We start from the raw sequence: 16,877 nt of genomic DNA, 5'->3' as shown, positions 1-16,877 counted from the left end.
ATCTAAACATAGCATACTCAGAGTCGTTATTCACGTCATAAACAAGTATGGGGGAAAACAATTGCCGTTTGCCATCTGCAGCCATTAAACATAGCCTAGATTTACGTAGTAATAACTTCAAAACTAAATCATTTTTGGGGGAGCTCTCATAGCATTACAATGTTGTTTTGATTATTGCTTGAACAGTTGCTAAGATTACATTTGGTTGTGATAGTTGCAAAGATCCTATTTTTGGATGCAGCAGTTGGCTAGAATGCTAATGCTCATTGACATTTTACTGGTTGAATTTGAAGTGTTTAAGTGTAATGCAGTTGATTTGTGAGGATGAAACAAACAATATATTAAGCAGGACATTCATACGAGCCTTACAATCCAATTAGAATTTAAAAGTAGTGTGAAATGCATTCATAAACAACATGAGGCTTTTTTTGCTGCCGGTCTATGAGAACTCCCTCGTGTTTTCCCCCACAGTGGGGAAATTGTGTATAGCGACTCAGAGAATTTCAGCATTGGAGTTATTCAACAAACAAAAAGACCACCCACACTAATTACCTTGCCGTAAACTCCCCAGGACAGTTCAGTCTCAGTCACCATGACGACGATCCCGAACATTCCAAAGATGAGGGCGTAGTCACTGAGTCTCTTCCGTTTCTCAAAGAGCGCCCTCCGGTGGCCGAGCCTATAGCCAATGTCCTTGTTCTTCTTCACAGGAGCACCGTTTCCGTCCCTGACCAGGCTCTCGTTGGACGCCTTGCTGGGGTCCTCGCCGTTGCCCTTTGATACCACCACCTCCAGGCCGGAGCTGTGCAACGTCTGGAGGGGCTGCGTCTCCGAGTCGAGCTCTGCTAGGTTGCGCCGCGACGACGCCAGGCTGCCCAGTGGTCTCACTACGCCGCCATTGTACTTGCAGGTGTTCATGGCTATCTGAGGGAGTCGGCCGCTGCTCTCGGAGAGGCAGGGCTTGGATCCAGCATGGCTCAGCTTCTTCTGCTCAGTGGTTGCCTGGCAACAAAAACACAAGAGGTTGTTAGAGAAACAAACCACCAATCAGTCTGGTGTCAGAGAATGGGAGGAGCACCTTTCCTTTATAACTTCAATTTGACTAATGTCCCATGGACCGGAGCCGGTCCACAAACCAGAAGCACGAACCAGAAACACTGCCCTGCACTAAATCAGTGCAATCTCTGTGTTGTGTGTTCTGTTGTACATCGCACTCATATCAGCTGTCCCTCAAGAAAAGCGCATCCACATCTGCAGGGCAAAAGCACATGAATAATGAATGGAGATGAATGTATAAATAAAGCCATATAACTAATAGTGGACCCTACAAAGTGCAGAAAATGTCCTCTTTGCGCAGCACAAATTTAGTCATGAAAGATTAATGTGCTGCGTGACCTTGTTTCCTGTTAAAGAAACACTCTTTCCTGCAGAGCCCAGAGATGGGGTGTCCAAAAAGACGGAGTGACTGAGTGAGTGATGCTTCTATAATCAGAGAAGCAGGAAAAACTGAATCAAGAGTTTCTGCAAGAGGAAAACAAGAACATTCTTTACTCAAAGATGTGTCTTCGTCTCCTCTCTGTGTATCAAAAACTGCATCTAAATTGAAGAGGGATCCTGCTCAGCCCTTTCTGTGCCGTCCCGTGTGGCTCAGTTGGTAAAGCATGACATTTGCCACTCCAGAATTGTGGGTTTGATTCCCATGGGTGACTTATAAGAGAAAGTATGAAACTATATGCACTCACACTACTGTAAATCACTCTGGATAAGAGCATCTGCTAAATGACTCAAATGTAAATCCTTGATCCAGAGTGTGATTGTATTGCAGCGCAGATTCAAGGCGAGGTAAAATTTTTGTTTGGTGGGAAAGCAGAGGAACTGAGGAGTTCCACGGACCTTGGAAGTGTAGAGGCATGTACAATGGTAGTTGAGTGTGCATTCCAGTGGCATCTCCACAGCTCTTCTGGGACTTCACTTAGATTATCATAATGGCTTGTTAAACTTCACATGGAACAGTGCATGTTCTGAAATAACGGGGGGTGTTTGACAACACTGCCTTTCATTTGGCTTGAGTGAGCTCCCTAATGCCTCTAAATGTGTTCGGAAATAAACTCTGATTCCCCATAATGAAAATGTACTACAGTAAGTCCGGCCCCACTGACACTATCTGCTGACGCAGACCAGACCAGACCAGACCAGACCAGACTAAAGGTTAAGGATTAGAGGGAACCACAGTGTTCTAATCCTCTTTACTCTTTTAAATAGCTTCATGATCGGAGCCATTAAGACCCTCTCTGTGAAACATATCTCAGATAGTGGCGCATTCCTACTATAAACGCAGCACCAATAAAGGTTGCTTGAAAGATCTTAAACTTCATTTGATATTAGCACCTCTCCTTTCGCTTACAAAGGTGGGACGATCACAGTTCCCTAGCGATGGCTATTTGTCATCATTAATTCCCCCGATAAAATTACCATTCATGTGTTTTATTTCATGAAAATAAAACACAATGACAAAGATTGTCATTTAAATCACTGAACAAAGCAATCGATCAAAGCAAATAGACATGACTTGACTGGCGTATCAGACCAAGGGAAGTCAACTAAAAGCAGCCATGGCAGGTTATTCCAATAACATAATGAACAGGATTGATGGAGAGAGATGGGAGATGGAAGAATGCACTTCTGCCCTTGGCTTTGGTCTCCATTTCTGACCATTATGCTGCAGACTCTCTTGGTGGTTGAAAATTTACCACTGACTGCTGACTGACTGACTGACTGCTAGATGGGGGTGTCCATATCGTCTAGGAGACAGCACAAGAGAAATACAAGAAGGTAAGATGGAGGTACAGGTAATACATAACCTTTTTCTGCAGGCAAATCTCACATGGATATCCCAAAAGAGCTCACACTGTACCTTCCTCACAACACATAATATACAGTTTTACATTTTAACTACTGATTCTCTATTGTGATGCGTTTCATTTTGGTGAATTTACCATGCATTTCAGTTAATCGTATTTGACTTAAAAACAGAATAAACAAAACATATGATGCATTTAATAATATCCACTTAAAACCACTCTTTGCCTTGCTGAGGGTGCTCTTTCCTGTTTCTCACCCCCGACAATAATTATGCGTCCCAATGGCACCCTATACCCTCTATAGTGGACTGAATGAGGAATAGGGTGCCATTGGGACACAAAGTGTTCCATGAGGGGCACAACAGGCCGCAGTTGACCTTGTCCGCTGATCCTCCTTCAGGAGGAGACACAGGATGGCTGTCTGCCCCGGCGAACGCTTCAATTTCATTCTGAATGGCACACAGCATCCATCCCGTATGAAATGGAGCCTCCTAATCAAATTGAAAAGCCACAGTGCAGAACAGTTTAAATGAAGCACTGCAACTCTCTGCCTATCTCCTCCTCTAACTCCCTCTCTCTCTCTTTCTCTCCCTTCCTCCATCCCTCCCTCCTTTACTCATCCCTTTAACCAGCTCCAATATAATAGAATACCCCCTCCTTTACTCATCCCTTTAACCAGCTCCAATCTAATAGAATACCTCCTCCTTTACTCATCCCTTTAACCGGCTCCAATCTAATAGAATACCCCCTCATTTACTCATCCCTTTAACCGCCTCCAATCTAATAGAATACTCCCTCATTTACTCATCCCTTTAACCAGCTCCAATCTAATAGAACCCCCCCCCCCTTTACTCATCCATTTAACCAGCTCCAATCTAATAGAATACCTCCTCCTTTACTCATCCCTTTAACCGGCTCCAATCTAATAGAATACCCCCTCATTTACTCGTCCCTTTAACCAGCTCCAATCTAATAGAATACCCCCTCATTTACTCGTCCCTTTAACCAGCTCCAATCTAATAGAATACCCCCTCATTTACTCATCCCTTTAACCAGCTCCAATCTAATAGAATACCCCCTCCTTTACTCGTCCCTTTAACCAGCTCCAATCTAATAGAATACCCCCTCATTTACTCATCCCTTTAACCAGCTCCAATCTAATAGAATACTCCCCTCCTTTACTCATCCCTTTAACCAGCTCCAATCTAATAGAATACCCCCTCCTTTACTCATCCCTTTAACCAGCTCCAATCTAATAGAATACCCCCTCCTTTACTCATCCCTTTAACCAGCTCCAATCTAATAGAATACCCCCTCATTTACTCATCCCTTTAACCAGCTCCAATCTAATAGAATACCCCCTCATTTACTCATCCCTTTAACCAGCTCCAATCTAATAGAATACTCCCCTCCTTTACTCATCCCTTTAACCAGCTCCAATCTAATAGAATACCCCCTCCTTTACTCATCCCTTTAACCAGCTCCAATCTAATATAATACCCCCTCCTTTACTCATCCCTTTAACCAGCTCCAATCTAATAGAATACTCCCCTCCTTTACTCATCCCTTTAACCAGCTCCAATCTAATAGAATACCCCCTCCTTTACTCGTCCATTTAACCAGCTCCAATCTAATAGAATACCCCCTCCTTTACTCATCCCTTTAACCGGCTCCAATCTAATAGAATACCCCCTCCTTTACTCGTCCATTTAACCAGCTCCAATCTAATAGAATACCCCCTCCTTTACTCATCCCTTTAACCAGCTCCAATCTAATAGAATACCCCCTCCTTTACTCGTCCAATTAACCAGCTCCAATCTAATATAATACCCCCTCTTTTACTCATCCCTTTAACCGGCTCCAATCTAATAGAATACCTCCTCCTTTACTCATCCCTTTAACCAGCTCCAATCTAATAGAATACTCCCCTCCTTTACTCATCCCTTTAACCAGCTCCAATCTAATAGAATACTCCCCTCCTTTACTCGTCCAATTAACCAGCTCCAATCTAATAGAATACCCCCTCCTTTACTCATCCCTTTAACCGGCTCCAATCTAATAGAATACCCCCTCATTTACTCATCCCTTTAACCAGCTCCAATCTAATAGAATACTCCCCTCCTTTACTCATCCCTTTAACCAGCTCCAATCTAATAGAATACTCCCCTCCTTTACTCGTCCAATTAACCAGCTCCAATCTAATAGAATACCCCCTCCTTTACTCATCCCTTTAACCGGCTCCAATCTAATAGAATACCCCCTCATTTACTCATCCCTTTAACCAGCTCCAATCTAATAGAATACCCCCTCCTTTACTCATCCCTTTAACCAGCTCCAATCTAATAGAATACTCCCCTCCTTTTGGACGTGAAGGAGCTACTGCACCTCTGTTTTTAAGGCGCACACAAACTCCTGAAATTGAAAAAGTGCACTGTACAGCCAACCTGTGTGTGTGTGGGTTTGTGTGTGTGTGTGTGTGTGTGTGTATGTGTGTGTGTGTGTGTGTGTGTGTGTGTGTGTGTGTGTGTGCGCGTGCGTGTCTTGGCCAAGTATCGGAGAAGGCCTGGCGATAGACTGTCTGTAGCCAGGGATAACTGAAAAGCTCAACTGGACAATGGTGGGCAGGGAGAGAGGTGTGTGTGTGTGTGTGTGTGTGTGTGTGTGTGTGTGTGTGTGTGTGTGTGTGTGTGTGTGTGTGTGTGTGTGTGTGTGTGTGCCTGCCTGCCTGCTGTGTGTGGCTGCATAATATGTGTATTCGGACATGTGGCACATGTGTGGAGGGGGCCAACTCATACAGAGAAAATGGAGGGACATGAGGGGGGGTGGAGAGAGGGAAGGAAATAAAGAGAGGACAGACCCCTGGGGACCTCCTCAGCCTGCCCCTGTTGAGAAGGAGAGCTATAGGCTATAGCTGACGGTTTGTCATGTTGTCATATTTCTGTGACAGGCGAGCAGGCACCAGGGCTGTTCAACCCAACCAACAGGGCCAGCCAGGATCTCTGTATGTCTTACTAATAAACATGTAAAACACCACCACCCATTCATACTATGCCTGTCTATGTGGCCTTGAAAATGGTCTAAGGAAAGGTGTAAACGTACTTTGATAGACAGTATAACAACGATAGACAGTATAACAACGACATTTCAATGTAAACTGTGCGACCAATTGCTTATAGAATCCTTCCTGTGTACTACACTGTATGTACAGTGTACACGGTAAACAGCATAGCCTCATGGTTAACTAAGAAATACTCAACAAAAATATAATTGAAAGGAAATCCCCAGCCCAGTCGTGTGAAATCCCCAGCCCAGTCATGTGAAATCCCCAGCCCAGTCATGTGACATCCCCAGCCCAGTCATGTGAAATCCCCAGCCCAGTCATGTGAAATCCCCAGCCCAGTCATGTGAAATCCCCAGCCCAGTCATGTCAAATCCCCAGTCTTGTGAAATCCCCAGCCCAGTCACGTGAAATCCCCAGCCCAGTCATGTGAAATCCCCAGCCCAGTCATGTCAAATCCCCAGACCAGTCATGTGAAATCCCCAGCCCAGTCGTGCGAAATTCCCAGCCCAGTCATGTGAAATCCCCAGCCCAGTCATGTGAATTCCCCAGCCCAGTTATGTGAAATCCCCAGCCCAGTCATGTCAAATCCCCAGCCCAGTCATGTGACATCCCCAGCCCAGTCATGTCAAATCCCCAGCCCAGTCATGTGACATCCCCAGCCCAGTCGTGTCAAATCCCCAGCCCAGTCATGTCAAATCCCCAGCCCAGTCGTGTGAAATCCCCAGCCCAGTCATGTGACATCCCCAGCCCAGTCATGTGACATCCCCAGCCCAGTCATGTCAAATCCCCAGCCCAGTCATGTCAAATCCCCAGCCCAGTCGTGTCAAATCCCCAGCCCAGTCATGTGACATCCCCAGCCCAGTCATGTCAAATCCCCAGCCCAGTCATGTCAAATCCCCAGCCCAGTCGTGTCAATTCCCCAGCCCAGTCATGTCAAATCCCCAGCCCAGTCATGTCAAATCCCCAGCCCAGTCATGTCAAATCCCCAGCCCAGTCATGTCAAATCCCCAGCCCAGTCATGTCAAATCCCCAGCCCAGTCATGTGACATCCCCAGCCCAGTCGTGTCAAATCCCCAGCCCAGTCATGTCAAATCCCCAGCCCAGTCGTGTGAAATCCCCAGCCCAGTCATGTGACATCCCCAGCCCAGTCATGTGACATCCCCAGCCCAGTCATGTCAAATCCCCAGCCCAGTCATGTCAAATCCCCAGCCCAGTCGTGTGAAATCCCCAGCCCAGTCATGTGACATCCCCAGCCCAGTCATGTGAAATCCCCAGCCCAGTCATGTGACATCCCCAGCCCAGTCATGTGACATCCCCAGCCCAGTCATGTGAAATCCCCAGCCCAGTCATGTGAAATCCCCAGCCCAGTCATGTGACATCCCCAGCCCAGTCATGTGACATCCCCAGCCCAGTCATGTGAAATCCCCAGCCCAGTCATGTGAAATCCCCAGCCCAGTCATGTGACATCCCCAGCCCAGTCATGTCAAATCAATTGACTGACTTCCTTGTATGAACTGTAACTCAGATAAACAGTTGAAATTGCTGCACATCGCGTTTATATTTTAGTTCAGTATATTGGTAGTCTTTCTAAGAAAGTACAATCCCATGTACAACAGTCAGCATGCATTTCCCCGAAGAAAAGACAACCCAGTGGGAGTTTTCCTCCGTGGAATCAGTATGGGTCGCCCTTTGAGCAAATCATGTGGCTAAAATGACTGCAGTTTGATAACAGGCACAATTACAAGCTTCCTGAAGCGGCATTATCATCCCCCTTGTCTCCTCTGAGATGAAAAGAAAAATGAATTATGTCCAAAACAAGAAGAAGAAGAAGAAAACAGAGACGACAAGACAGGTATATGCCCGTGTTGAAGGGTCATTGTTCGGGCTAATAATGCACTGGGCGTTCAGCAGCATCACAATAGTGTACTAATTAGGACACATAAAGCTGTCCCCTCGAAAGGAGACACACACTCTTAGAAAAAAAGGTGCTACAGCATCTAGAACCTGAAAGGGTTCTTCGGCCGTCCCCATTGGAGAACCATTTGAAGAATCTTTTTGGTTCCAGGTAGAACCCTTTCTTCTAAGAGTGATCAGAGTGTTCAAACTAAAGGTTGTGGGACTCTCTTGGGATAAATATACAGTAGGAACTCATTACTTTATCAATTCCAGACAATTCAGAGAATGATTTGGAATTCAGTTCTCGTTTTCTAAAATTGTCCATAGATCTATGAGGTGTTCTCATGAAGTCATGAATTGAAATTTTACGAAATTTCCTGGAAGTTATCATTGACTTGACTCCCTGAATTTGTTGATAAGTTGATCACGACATACGTGCTGAACACATTCAGAGAGTCAAGTCAACGATAAATCTAAACATAGATAATGCTGGTGCATACTACCCGGGTATTATTAGTATTTAGTACCCGGGTATTGTTAGTATGCACTGCCAATACCCAGATATTACTGGTTGTGTGTACTACCTGGTAATTAGTCATGCGTACTACCTGGGTATAACTCGTGCAGACTAATACCCGGGTATTAGTCATGGGTACTACCCGGATATTAGTCGTGCGTACTAATACCCAGGTATTAGTCGTGCGTGCTAATACCCGGGTATTAGTAGTTGTGCGTACTACCTGGGAATTAGTCATGTGTACTACCAGGGTATTAGTCGTGCGTACTAATACACAGGTATTAGTCGTGCATACTGCCCCGGTATTAGCCGCGTGTTCTACCCGGGTATTAGTAATGCATAGTACCCAGGTATTAGAAGTCGTGTGTACTATCCGGGTTTTAGAAGTCATGTTCACTACCCGGGTAGTAGTTGTGCATACTAAAACCCAGGTAGTATTGTGCGTGCTGCCAGGGTATTAGAAGTAATGTGTACTACCCGTGTATTAGTTGTACGTACTACCAGGGTATTAGTTGTGCGTATTAGTAGTGAGTATTAATACCAAGGTATTAGTAGTGCCTCCTACCTGGGTATTAGTTGTGCTTGCTAATACCCGGGGATTATTCATGAGTAGTAACTGGGTCTAACCCGGTATTAGTTGTGCGTGCAAACACGGTATTAGTTGTGTGTGCTACCCGGGTATTGGTCGGCGTTCTACCCCAGTATTAGTTGTGCGTGCCACCCCAGTATTAGTTGTGCGTGCCACCCCAGTATTAGTTGTGCGTGCCACCCCAGTATTAGTTGTGCGTGCCACCCCAGTATTAGTTGTGCGTGCCACCCCAGTATTAGTTGTGCGTGCCACCCCAGTATTAGTTGTGCGTGCCACCCCAGTATTAGTTGTGCATGCCACCCCAGTATTAGTTGTGCGTGCTACCTGGGTGTTGGACTTGCGGGCTAACCAGGTATTAGTCGTGTGAGCTACCAGGGTATTGGTCATGAAAGCTACCCAGGTATTAGTCGTGCGAGCTACCCGGGTTTTAGTCATGCGTGCTAACACGGTATTAGTTGTGCTTGCTACCTGGGTATTGGTCGTGCGTAATACCTGGGTATTAGTTGTGCGTGCCACCCCGAGATTAGTTGTTCGTGCTACCCCATTATTAGTTGTGCGTGCTAACACGGTATTAGTTGTGCGTGCTAATATGGTATTAGTTGTGCGTGCTACCCCATTATTAGTTGTGCGTGCTAACACGGTATTAGTTGTGTGTGCTAATATGGTATTAGTTGTGCGTGCTACCCCAGTATTAGTTGTGCGTGCTAACACGGTATTAGTTGTGCGTGCTAACATGGTATTAGTTGTTCGTGCTAATATGGTATTAGTTGTGCGTGCTACCTGGGTATTGGTCGTGCGTGCTACCCCAGTATTAGTTGTGCGTGCTAACATGGTATTAGTTGTGCGTGCTAATATGGTATTAGTTGTGCGTGCTACCCCAGTATTAGTTGTGCGTGCTAACATGGTATTAGTTGTGCGTGCCACCCCAGTATTAGTTGTGCGTGCTAATATGGTATTAGTTGTGCGTGCTAATATGGTATTAGTTGTGCGTGCTAATATGGTATTAGTTGTTCGTGCTAACACGGTATTAGTTGTGCGTGCCACCCCAGTATTAGTTGTGCGTGCCACCCCAGTATTAGTTGTGCGTGCCACCCCAGTATTAGTTGTGCATGCCACCCCAGTATTAGTTGTGCGTGCCACCCCAGTATTAGTTGTGCATGCTAACATGGTATTAGTTGTGCGTGCTAACACGGTATTAGTTGTGCGTGCCACCCCAGTATTAGTTGTGCGTGCCACCCCAGTATTAGTTGTGCGTGCCACCCCAGTATTAGTTGTGCGTGCCACCCCAGTATTAGTTGTGCGTGCTAACACGGTATTAGTTGTGCGAGCTACCCCAGTATTAGTTGTGCGTGCTAACACGGTATTAGTTGTGCGTGCCACCCCAGTATTAGTTGTGCGTGCTAACACGGTATTAGTTGTGCGTGCCACCCCAGTATTAGTTGTGCGTGCTAACACGGTATTAGTTGTGTGTGCTAATATGGTATTAGTTGTGCGTGCTACCCCAGTATTAGTTGTGCGTGCTAACACGGTATTAGTTGTGCGTGCTAACATGGTATTAGTTGTTCGTGCTAATATGGTATTAGTTGTGCGTGCTACCTGGGTATTGGTCGTGCGTGCTACCCCAGTATTAGTTGTGCGTGCTAACATGGTATTAGTTGTGCGTGCTAATATGGTATTAGTTGTGCGTGCTACCCCAGTATTAGTTGTGCGTGCTAACATGGTATTAGTTGTGCGTGCCACCCCAGTATTAGTTGTGCGTGCTAATATGGTATTAGTTGTGCGTGCTAATATGGTATTAGTTGTGCGTGCTAATATGGTATTAGTTGTTCGTGCTAACACGGTATTAGTTGTGCGTGCCACCCCAGTATTAGTTGTGCGTGCCACCCCAGTATTAGTTGTGCATGCTAACATGGTATTAGTTGTGCGTGCCACCCCAGTATTAGTTGTGCGTGCCACCCCAGTATTAGTTGTGCGTGCCACCCCAGTATTAGTTGTGCATGCCACCCCAGTATTAGTTGTGCGTGCCACCCCAGTATTAGTTGTGCATGCTAACATGGTATTAGTTGTGCGTGCTAACACGGTATTAGTTGTGCGTGCCACCCCAGTATTAGTTGTGCGTGCCACCCCAGTATTAGTTGTGCGTGCCACCCCAGTATTAGTTGTGCGTGCCACCCCAGTATTAGTTGTGCGTGCTAACACGGTATTAGTTGTGCGAGCTACCCCAGTATTAGTTGTGCGTGCTAACACGGTATTAGTTGTGCGTGCCACCCCAGTATTAGTTGTGCGTGCTAACACGGTATTAGTTGTGCGTGCCACCCCAGTATTAGTTGTGCGTGCTAACACGGTATTAGTTGTGTGTGCTAATATGGTATTAGTTGTGCGTGCTACCCCAGTATTAGTTGTGCGTGCTAACACAGTATTAGTTGTGCGTGCTAACATGGTATTAGTTGTTCGTGCTAATATGGTATTAGTTGTGCGTGCTACCTGGGTATTGGTCGTGCGTGCTACCCCAGTATTAGTTGTGCGTGCTAACATGGTATTAGTTGTGCGTGCTAATATGGTATTAGTTGTGCGTGCTACCCCAGTATTAGTTGTGCGTGCCACCCCAGTATTAGTTGTGCGTGCCACCCCAGTATTAGTTGTGCGTGCCACCCCAGTATTAGTTGTGCGTGCCACCCCAGTATTAGTTGTGCGTGCCACCCCAGTATTAGTTGTGCGTGCTAACACGGTATTAGTTGTGCGTGCTAACATGTTATTAGTTGTGCGTGCTAACATGGTATTAGTTGTGCGTGCTAACACGGTATTAGTTGTGCGTGCTAACACGGTATTAGTTGTGCGTGCTACCCCAGTATTAGTTGTGCATGCCACCCCAGTATTAGTTGTGCGTGCTAACACGGTATTAGTTGTGCGTGCCACCCCAGTATTAGTTGTGCGTGCTAACACGGTATTAGTTGTGCGTGCTACCCCAGTATTAGTTGTACGTGCCACCCCAGTATTAGTTGTGCGTGCTAACACGGTATTAGTTGTGCGTGCTACCCCAGTATTAGTTGTGCGTGCTACCCCAGTATTAGTTGTGCGTGCCACCCCAGTATTAGTTGTGCGTGCTAACACGGTATTAGTTGTGCGTGCTACCCCAGTATTAGTTGTGCGTGCCACCCCAGTATTAGTTGTGCGTGCTAACACGGTATTAGTTGTGCGTGCTAACACGGTATTAGTTGTTCGTGCCACCCCAGTATTAGTTGTTCGTGCAAACACGGTATTAGTTGTGCGTGCTAACACGGTATTAGTTGTTCGTGCCACCCCAGTATTAGTTGTGCGTGCTAACACGGTATTAGTTGTGCGTGCTAACACGGTATTAGTTGTTCGTGCCACCCCAGTATTAGTTGTGCGTGCTAACACGGTATTAGTTGTGCGTGCCACCCCAGTATTAGTTGTTCGTGCAAACACGGTATTAGTTGTGCATGCTAACACGGTATTAGTTGTTCGTGCCACCCCAGTATTAGTTGTGCATGCTACCCCAGTATTAGTTGTGCGTGCTAACACGGTATTAGTTGTGCGTGCCACCCCAGTATTAGTTGTGCGTGCTAACACGGTATTAGTTGTGCGTGCCACCCCAGTATTAGTTGTGCGTGCTAACACGGTATTAGTTGTTCGTGCCACCCCAGTATTAGTTGTGCGTGCTAACACGGTATTAGTTGTGCGTGCCACCCCAGTATTAGTTGTTCGTGCAAACACGGTATTAGTTGTGCATGCTAACACGGTATTAGTTGTTCGTGCCACCCCAGTATTAGTTGTGCGAGCTACCCCAGTATTAGTTGTGCGTGCTAACACGGTATTAGTTGTGCGTGCCACCCCAGTATTAGTTGTGCATGCTAACACGGTATTAGTTGTGCGTGCTACCCCAGTATTAGTTGTACGTGCCACCCCAGTATTAGTTGTGCGTTCTAACACGGTATTAGTTGTGCGTGCTACCCCAGTATTAGTTGTGCGTGCTACCCCAGTATTAGTTGTGCGTGCCACCCCAGTATTAGTTGTGCGTGCTAACACGGTATTAGTTGTGCGTGCTACCCCAGTATTAGTTGTGCGTGCCACCCCAGTATTAGTTGTGCGTGCTAACACGGTATTAGTTGTGCGTGCTAACACGGTATTAGTTGTTCGTGCCACCCCGGTATTAGTTGTTCGTGCAAACACGGTATTAGTTGTGCGTGCTAACACGGTATTAGTTGTTCGTGCCACCCCAGTATTAGTTGTGCGTGCTAACACGGTATTAGTTGTGCGTGCTAACACGGTATTAGTTGTTCGTGCTACCCCAGTATTAGTTGTGCGTGCTAACACGGTATTAGTTGTGCGTGCCACCCCAGTATTAGTTGTTCGTGCAAACACGGTATTAGTTGTGCATGCTAACACGGTATTAGTTGTTCGTGCCACCCCAGTATTAGTTGTGCATGCTAACACAGTATTAGTTGTTCGTGCCACCCCAGTATTAGTTGTGCATGCTAACACGGTATTAGTTGTTCGTGCCACCCCAGTATTAGTTGTGCGTGCTAACACGGTATTAGTTGTTCGTGCCACCCCAGTATTAGTTGTGCATGCCACCCCAGTATTACTTGTGCGTGCCACCCCAGTATTAGTTGTGCGTGCAAACACGGTATTAGATGTGCGTGCTACCTGGGTATTGGACTTGCGGGCTAACCAGGTATTAGTCGTGTGAGCTACCAGGATATTGGTCATGAAAGCTACCCGGGTATTAGTCGTGCGAGCTACCCAGGTTTTAGTCGTGCGTGCTAACACGGTATTAATTGTGTGTGCTACCCGGGTATTGGTCGGCGTTCTACCCCGGTATTAGTTGTGCGTGCCACCCCTGTATTAGTTGTGCGTGCTAACATGGTATTAGTTGTGCATGCTACCCGGGTATTGGTCTGCATTCTACCCCGGGATTAGTTGTTCGTGCCACCCCAGTATTAGTTGTGCGTGCTAACATGGTATTAGTTGTGCTTGCTACCTGGGTATTGGTCGTGCGTATTACCTGGGTATTAGTTGTGCCTGCCACCCCGAGATTAGTTGATCGTGCCACCCCATTATTAGTTGTGCGTGCTAACATGGTATTAGTTGTGCGTGCTACCTGGGTATTGGACTTGTGAGCTAACCAGGTATTAGTCGTGCAAGCTACCCGGGTATTAGTCGTGAGAGCTACCTGGGTATTAGTCATGCGTGCTACCCGGGTATTAGTTGTGTGTGCTACGCAGGTATTAGTTGTGTGTTCTACCCGGGTATTAGTTGTGTGTGCTACCCGGGTATTAGTTGTGTGTGCTACCCGGGTATTAGTTGTGTGTGCTACCCAGGTATTAGTTGTGTGTGCTACCCGGGTATTAGTTGTGGTTGCTACCCGGGTATTAGTTGTGTGTGCTACCCAGGTATTAGTTGTGGGTGCTACCCGGGTATTAGTACATAATGCTTCACAGCTCTAGACTGGCTGGCAGATTTGCAATGGTCCTCACAAAATGTGGAATTTTAATGTGACAGAATGTGACAAAAAAAAAATCCTGACTTTTCTCACCAAACTAAACATTAATGTGTGACTCCAATCCTAGTATAATTTAGTCTTGCTGTTGAATATGCAAATGCAACGAGGCCAGCATTCTAATGTTCTGCTTATCCTGTCTAGCACGTTCCTCTTTACTAATCTTTGCTATTGGCCCATTCCCCTCCATAGAATGCAATTACCTCTTGATTACTTGATTGATGCTAGATTGTTGTATATATTCTAGATTAGGTGGAATACCCTACTAATACACACACATGAACACTAACAGTCTCTCCCAGCGTGTCCCTCTGTTTTCGCAGTAGGAGTCGGCCCCCCTCCACGCACGCACGCACACACACACACACACACACACACACACACACACACACACACACACACTTTAAACCAGTAAAGGCCCCTCTGTTTTCAAATGTACAACATTTGCCGACTCATTAGACTACATCATCCTATTATGCAGCCTTTGACTATTTGACTATTCATGACTATTTGACTATTTGACTATTCATGACTATTTGACTATTTGACTATTCATGACTATTCATGACTATTTGACTATTTGACTATTCATGACTATTCATGACTATTTGACTATTCATGACTATTTGACTATTTGACTATTTGACTATTTGACTATTCATGACTATTCATGACTATTTGACTATTCATGACTATTTGACTATTCATGACTATTTGACTATTCATGACTATTCATGACTATTCATGACTATTTGACTATTCATGACTATTTGACTATTCATGACTATTTGACTATTTGACTATTTGACTATTTGACTATTCATGACTATTTGACTATTTGACTATTCATGACTATTTGACTATTCATGACTATTCATGACTATTCATGACTATTTGACTATTCATGACTATTTGACTATTTGACTATTCATGACTATTTGACATCATAGGGACAAACAGTCATAAATTTTACTCTTAGGTTATTAAAACAGGCAATAAATACTCTTTCATTGGTGCAGTCAGTGCTTGATTTGGGCAGGAGATCACCGGAGCTGAGTACCGGCACCTCAAATGTTCTACTGCTTAAGCTCCTATTCCTCTTATAGAATATTAGCTCAACAGTATATAAAACAGTACCGGAACCTATTTCAGTCAGAGTCAAGCACTGGGTGCAATCACACGACTTTGTCTCACAGCACTGAACTTACTGTCTCAGAACGCAACTTCAGTAGTCATTTTGAGCCTCCACTAAATTCCGACAGAGGCCAAAACATCAATAGCAGGCAGTGCCCAGCACAACCTATAACATAGGATGGATCATTACCATAACAACCTATAACATAGGATGGATCATTACCATAACAACCTATAACATAGGATGGATCATTACCATAACAACCTATAGCATAGGATGGATCATTACCATAACAACCTATAGCATAGGATGGATCATTACCATAACAACCTATAGCATAGGATGGATCATTACCATAACAACCTATAACATAGGATGGATCATTACCATAACAACCTATAGCATAGGATGGATCATTACCATAACAAACTCAGAAAAGATTGAGTGGAGAATTTTGTGGATATCCAGCCTTACATTTATTATATGAAAAGGACAAGAAAACAGAGTTTTAGTTTGGAGAGGGAAAGAGGGAGAGAGAGAGAGAGAGAGAGAGAAGAAAAAAAAGAGAGAGAGACAGCAATGCAAAGAGCAATGGATTAACGTGGAGATTAGACCCAGGTTGTACTAAGTGCTTCACACCTGATTTTGTGGTAGGCTTTACCCTAATGCTTTATTCCTTCTTGTAACATTAGTTCTACCCTTTTCACCTTTATGTTAAATTCTCTTGGGGAAAAGACAGCTGCAAACCTTGTTCCTGGTGCAACTGTAGCCACCTTCATAGTACATCGAGACCCTACCCAGGAAATGACCGCTATACCTCAGAATCCCGGTGGAAACTGACGGGAAAACACAAGACAAAACAAGATATCTGTCCTTCAGGTCTATTCTAAGAGAAAGCCCTTAGGACATGTGACGTAACGTGGCTCTGACTCAGGCAGCACCCAGTAGAACCCCCCCCCCCCCCCCCCCGCACTGCCCAGACACTTACAGTCAGTACACTAACACACTATACTACTCGCACAACCTGTGTTGTTTTGATTTTGGGAGACCCAAATATAATAGAATCCCTATATTCTCCATAGGATTCTCCCAATGCCCGGCAATTACGTCCGACTTTCTACAAAGTTCAGGGAATTGCGCTCACAGTGGCCGGATACAGTTTGCTTCTATGATGTGTTTTTAATTGTAATACAATTCATTGCTGCTGTTTTTAATGCCCTCGGGCTCCTTTAGTGTACATTTATTATTTAAAAAGGTTTTTCACTTGAGAAGAGAAAAGAGAGAAATAGGATGGAGG

General features: G+C 45.2%; 1 protein-coding gene across 2 annotated transcripts in view; it reads right to left on the bottom strand.

Annotated features, from left to right (window-relative positions):
* kcnn1a (potassium calcium-activated channel subfamily N member 1a) overlaps window positions 1-16,877 on the bottom strand; it is a 61,268-nt gene that overhangs the window by 27,866 nt on the left and 16,525 nt on the right. For both annotated transcript variants that reach the window (XM_036966139.2, XM_090225047.1), the window contains exon 2: window positions 553-1,002. In XM_036966139.2, the coding sequence (XP_036822034.2) occupies window positions 553-1,002 (450 nt within the window). The remainder of the gene's footprint in view (window positions 1-552; window positions 1,003-16,877) is intronic.

The sequence above is a fragment of the Oncorhynchus mykiss genome, chromosome 28, assembly GCF_057628025.1.
Source record: "Oncorhynchus mykiss isolate SJ-2025 chromosome 28, ASM5762802v1, whole genome shotgun sequence".
NCBI lineage: Eukaryota > Metazoa > Chordata > Actinopteri > Salmoniformes > Salmonidae > Oncorhynchus > Oncorhynchus mykiss.
This window is presented reverse-complemented; position numbering and strand designations above follow the sequence as displayed.